This window comes from Barbatula barbatula, assembly GCF_947034865.1.
Source record: "Barbatula barbatula genome assembly, chromosome: 21".
NCBI classification, from domain to species: Eukaryota; Metazoa; Chordata; class Actinopteri; order Cypriniformes; family Nemacheilidae; genus Barbatula; species Barbatula barbatula.
The window spans coordinates 3,782,976-3,788,975 of NC_136784.1; the positions used below are offsets into that span (position 1 = coordinate 3,782,976).

The following is a 6,000-nucleotide window of genomic DNA, read 5'->3' on the forward strand; positions in this document are numbered from 1 at the left end:
ACGATAGAATAGAATAGAATTCTGTGTCCCAATTTGTCTACATATAATAAAAGTATGTACTGTTTTTGTCATGGAAAAGTAGGCTATTTACATTTGAGTCCGTAGCAAAACTATTTATTTCTTAAAAATATTATGTTCACTGTATACTTACATTTATTAATTTAGCAAAGCATCTTTTATGAGATGCGGGAAATATCAGCCGTTAAAGCCACAATATGGAATCATTTTGTTATAAAATATCCCCCCAAAAAATACTTGGAATGTGGGATATATTTCATGCAGTTGTGTACTTACATCGTCCCGAATGTGCGAATCCAGAGAAATTCCTATTTAAAATAATGGCCCGTCCCTTGTCTCCCTTGTATTTGTTGCATATCAGTGACTTAATCTCCGCTGCTCTGCACGACCCTCAGTTTCCGGTTGTAGAAACAACGGCAACATGCAAATGCGGAAGTAGTTATACAGCATCTGGGACGCAGCATCTGTTGTTCTGTTATTATGGATCACTGTGGCTCTTTGGCAAATAAAGGAAACACAAAAAAACCTAAACGTAGTTTACTTTTTAAACCGTATGACACGTAAAACTGTGTAGCATCATGCTTCCAAATCAATTGACAAAGTCCGATATCATTCGCGGGTAAACGTAGCATTACATTCCACGTTTCTTGCACGCTAATTCATTCCGATGACATAAAATACAATTCATTTATTACCTCGTCCGTGAACAGGATGGGTGATAGTGGAAACGACGTGTCCCATAATTCCACTCTCCCACATAACGTCATTTAGCTTCGCCTTTTGCTGTTGTTTTGAAAGTTTACCATCTAGCCGTCCAAATGTACATATTGTGGCTTTTAGTGACCATGGATTCACACTTCTTATTATTTACCAGTAACAGTAGACCATCCGGGTACTTTGAGAATACTCATTTCAGCATACAATGATTTAGGATATACTAATTCTATTCTATTTTCGAATACTATTTAGGACAGATAGTATGCGAATTGGGATGCACCACAAGAACAGAACAAAACAAAACACAAATAGAATAGAATGGAATGGAATTGTCCTTTAAATAAAGAAAACTTGTGTAGGTTAAATTGGGGAAAATGTTTGTTTACCGCATCGCCCACCTTTTTACTCACCCTATGTATGTATTGAGATTGTATCTCTAATTTGCTAGTCTCTACTGCAGATGACGATTCAGACCAGAGTCCTCCGGACTACACCGTCAGACCCAAACTCCATGACATCGGTAAGTAAACACATCTCACGTTGACACGTTTGGACATGACACACACTGTCTTTATTTATTGATATTTTCCATTTTGTTCTACTTTCATAAAAGAATAATCATTAAACCAGATATTGTCTCAGAGTGACCAGGGGTTGGCCATCAACATACAAATGAATGCATTTATTCATTTTCATTATTTCTCTGTTTATCATTACTTGCCCTTTAACCTCACACAAATACTAAATATTATTTTCTTAGAAACGCTTTCAACCGAGCTGCAAATTAGCATTTAGACACGTTTTTATTTTATTTTACATTGCAAATGTGAATTTTCTTGGATTATTGGCATCTGAAATGAACAACCAAGAAGTCCAAGTTCACATGAGGCTCATCCGAACACACCTCAGGGTCTTGCATTGCATTCTGGGAAGTGGATGTACGGCTCGGTTCGAGTCCCACGTGCTTCTGCTAAAATGCACAACAGCACATAGCTGGTGCTTCACACTGCTCTAGGCATCCAGACGTTCTCTAGCAGCAGCGCGTTTGTGTGTGTTAATGCACTTTGCATTAAAATGGAATATGTGTTCATGACACACATACACTGTATGAACTCGGCTGACTTTGAAGCTTTATCAGCATCACGACATCATTGAGTTTAAAGTGTTTGTATTTGTTTCTCAACGTATAAGTGAAACATATCAATCAATATGTATTTTTTGTTTTTTATTAAACATCCACAAGGCAAAATTGTACCGTAATAAGAAAGCTGTATTTAATACCACATTGCTGACAGGTCAGCCGAGTCTAATGATGACAAATGTCTGCAGATGCAGAATGCAGCGTTTTTAGAGAGTCAGTGGAACTTTCTGTTTCCTGTTAAAAACTCCATCATTTACGCTGACGCTGTGTTTAAACATTTATTCTGCTTAGTGAGTTAGTTCCCCTCAAAACTGAAAATCCTGTCATTATTTACTCACCCTCATGTCGTTCCAAACCCATACGACTGACTTTCTTCTGTATGAGAAGAATGTTGACGCTGCTCTTTATTTAACCATACAATGAAAGTTAATGGGGCTGCAGCTGTTAGTCACTAACATTTAGTTTATCATAGCAACCCCAAGTCTTTATTCACTTTCATTTCATAGAAGGTTTCATCTTTAAAATTAAGAAACGCTAGTGCGCATGCGCACTTTTGTGACCCCACCTTAACTTCCAGAACACATTCACAAACAAAAGAGCGCCTGAAGATTATTTCTGATAACAATCAAAAGAAACCGAGAAGAAGCATTACTTGGCTAAACTTGTCTCTCAGGTATTTTCAATTTAGACTGCGATACCAAGCTCAACTGCTAGATGTCAATGTACCATACGGTTTGTTTAAATGCGACCAAACTATTCAACAAATCGTTTATTTGATACAATTATTATACAAATTAATGATATTATAAATAAATGTTAACATAGATTAAATAAAATATAAAGAAAGTTTTTGCCAGAGGGGAACTGGAATCTCCTGGTTTGGCCTGGTTTCCCTCTGAGGTTTTTTCTCCTCCAATGGAGTTTTTGGTTCCTCGCCACAGTTTGCATACTGTTAACTTTTTGCCTGGCCGGGAGAGCAGCTATAATTTTATAGTTTTATTTGATGAACAGTGCATATAGGAATTTATAGTCTGTCTGATATTTGACCTGTGTTTTGACTTCCATAACCTTACATGTTTTCCTTATAGTCAGTATGTTTCCTTGTACAGCTGCTTTGTAACAATGAAAATAGTAAAAAGCGCTATTTAAAAACAACCATGTTGACTTATATTATTAGAAACTAGCCAAACACAACGGTAAGTTAATTGGGGGTCGGTTGTGCACGCGTCCGAAGAAACGGTCTATATGAGAGAGCATCTTGCAATCTACAAACGTTGATGTTTCACATAAGATGCAAAGATTTACAGGTTTGTAAAGATGAAAGAAGTAAATGATGAAGGTGAACTATTGCTTTAAATGTCATTTTCTCTTTTATGTAACAAGCAGATTTTTTTGCCGAAATACAATATGATAGTTTTCACAAGTTTCACTCACAGCTCCGCTGCCCGAGCGTTCTTTATCAACATAAAATGTTGCCAACACAGATAAGAAATATCACACATTCTCTCTGTAGTTTTGTTTATTTCCTCTCAAAGTTTTATAAATATTTTTCTCTCACTATCTCTCTTTCACACTGCTTTATCTTTCTATGCGATTAAAATGTTATACGTTGAGTTTTTGGGCCAGTATTAATGGCGAGAATGAATGGATGTGATTTATCTTCCTAGAAAAAATTGTAGATACTATGGTTGCCGTAGGTGATGATCTTAGTCAAAGAGAAAAGAGGAAATCATTATTTTTCCTGCCGTCTTTGGCTGTTGTTTAGTAAGTTGGTGCATTTATTCCTTTCTTTTCTTTCTTTCTTCTTTTTGTCTGTCTTTCTCTCTCAGATGAATTTAACCCTGAGATCCCCAAGCTGGAAAAGAGCGTCAGCGGCAGCAGTCCGTCTGGAGACCGGCTGTTGATCACCGTAGCAACGCTCCTACTCGCTGCTCTCCTCGTGTCCTAGCAACCGTCTCTCTAACATGTCTGCGGCAACAGGACCGAGCCCCAAAATATCGCCTTTCGTTCAACTTGTGCGGGAGGTTATCCAATCAGAACAGAATATCCACTAGCTGAGCCCTAATACGGGAGCCAATCGTAGACTTACCGCACCTAAACAGTGGCCTTTGTCTCCACAACTTTGATACTCACCAAACCGAAACCTTAGGACTGAGAATGACACGCTCATCCAGGCATCCATTTCAGAATTTGCCTTCCGATGAAACATCCACTTTCTGTCCTTAAAGATACTCGGGGAGGAAAATGAAAGAAAGACACTGAGGTCTCCGTTCCTCCAGACGCCGGGTTAATGACTCTATCTAGACGAGGGCAGCGTTGATTGATAAACTGGATTACACAGTGGTCGGTCCTCTGGGTTGGGCTGGAACATAACTGAGGAACTCAAGGGGATGTGGAGACCTTTGAGGGTGTCTCAAAAATCGGTTGCAACCCCCATATCTTTAGAGTCCAGCGTGTGTTGTGGACAGACATGACACATGCGTTACAGATCAATACATCTCATTTGACAGTCTGTAAGTTGAGGTGTAAGTTCACGTAATGGATCGCGGCTGCTATATCTGCCGGTTGCTGGCCTGACGCTGTGATGGAAAGTTCTGTTCCTAAATTTAGTGACTAGAGGTGCATTATCGGTCGGCCCATCACTTTTGTACGACGTACATTGTGTGACCAACAGGCTTTGGTCATCGTAGCCGAGTCTTACGTTGTAGGACACTGTAATGAACGGGAGACGGAACAGCGATAGTTAGACGGTCTTGTTTCATTTGATGTAGTATGTATGTGTTATCATGAGAAGGTGCCGTTCAGTGGTTCTGTAAGAGCGGTGGAGTCATACACTGCAATTCACTGTTTTATATCAAGGAATTGCAATGCAGAATTCGTTTTTACCGCACAATACATATTTAAACAATTGCTCTTTGAGTATAGAACTTTATCAACTTAATTTATTGAGTTATTTATTGATCATTTGATCTTCTTTGGAACTTTGTGAGTTTTCTTCTGCATTCTCGAGGGATCTTCCCTCCTTATCTTTGCTGATGCCAAATGATTTCGTTTTTTGTTTGTTTCACGGCTTTTTTTTTAGGTCCATGCGCCAGCAAATTCATGCTTTTCATATATTGCTCTCAATTGAAATAGTTACATTCTCCATAAGGAGAGTCGTTATTATAGGACAGTGTGAGATTGTCGTAGTTTATATTGGTGGGCGGGGTTAGGGGGGTTCTCGTGGGCGTGGCTTACCGGATATAAGAATGACTCGCACGGCTGCATAGTCCCGCCATGCAGAGTAAATGTCTTTGTAAATGTGTCTGTATGTGTGTTTTATGAGTGTGCACTTTACAGGGGACGGTATGGAAGAGCGTGTATGCATTTTGGCCTTTTCATATTCATTTAGATACACATTTGTAGGATTTGAATATTCAAGCTTGCGAGAGAGGCGAGAATGTGGCGGATGATGACGAAAGCATTTATCGTTGTTGCAAACAACAGTATCAACCGTGTTTACCTTAGAATGATTAAACATGTAAACGAACCATGAATGACAATTACCAGAATGAAACTTAATAAACCATTCTTATTTTAACAGTCTTGTTGTCTGTAGTTTGTTTTTAATCCGAGGTATGACATTGCTGTTTGGAAACGTCTTCCACCCTACGGAGACTCACTCATGCTTAGTGAATAACAATCGTTCTTTTTGTTTTGCCTGAAAAGATTTTTAGCCGCTCCTTAATCTCACGATGTGCTGATTGTCAATCACTTTTTGTAAAGGGACACATTGTTACCAGGTTGGATCTGAACGGGCATAATATGTCGTACAACGCATTTGGGCTAAACTTAGTTATCTGCATGAAAGTTGAATCACAGCATATCTGTGATTCTCAAATAAAAGCACATTTAATACAAAAGCATGCATTGACCAGAATTAATCAGTCATTCATATTCATAATAATAATCATATATTCATATATTTATCTTTATTCGTAAAGCTGAGCTTTGATATGTGTAAACAAATGGCAAACTTTTGGTCATGACTGTATACGAAAATGCAAAGCTTTACATATTACGTTAAGAACCACATCTTTGTACTTGTTCTCGTGAAAAGTAACAATATAATGTAAATCATATCT

General features: G+C 38.3%; 1 protein-coding gene across 3 annotated transcripts in view; it reads left to right on the top strand.

Moving 5' to 3' along the window:
• The window catches only part of efna3a (ephrin-A3a), a 63,632-nt gene extending 58,170 nt beyond the window's left edge, over window positions 1-5,462 (top strand). The window contains exons 4-5 of one of the 3 annotated variants that reach the window (XM_079485540.1): window positions 1,196-1,255; window positions 3,706-5,462. In XM_079485540.1, the coding sequence (XP_079341666.1) occupies window positions 1,196-1,255; window positions 3,706-3,824 (179 nt within the window). In that variant the 3' untranslated portion in view covers window positions 3,825-5,462. Of the gene's footprint in view, window positions 1-1,183; window positions 1,256-3,705 lie in introns of all 3 variants that reach the window. The other 2 variants (XM_079485541.1, XM_079485539.1) reach the window with 2 other exon arrangements.
• The last annotated feature ends 538 nt before the right edge of the window (window positions 5,463-6,000 follow it).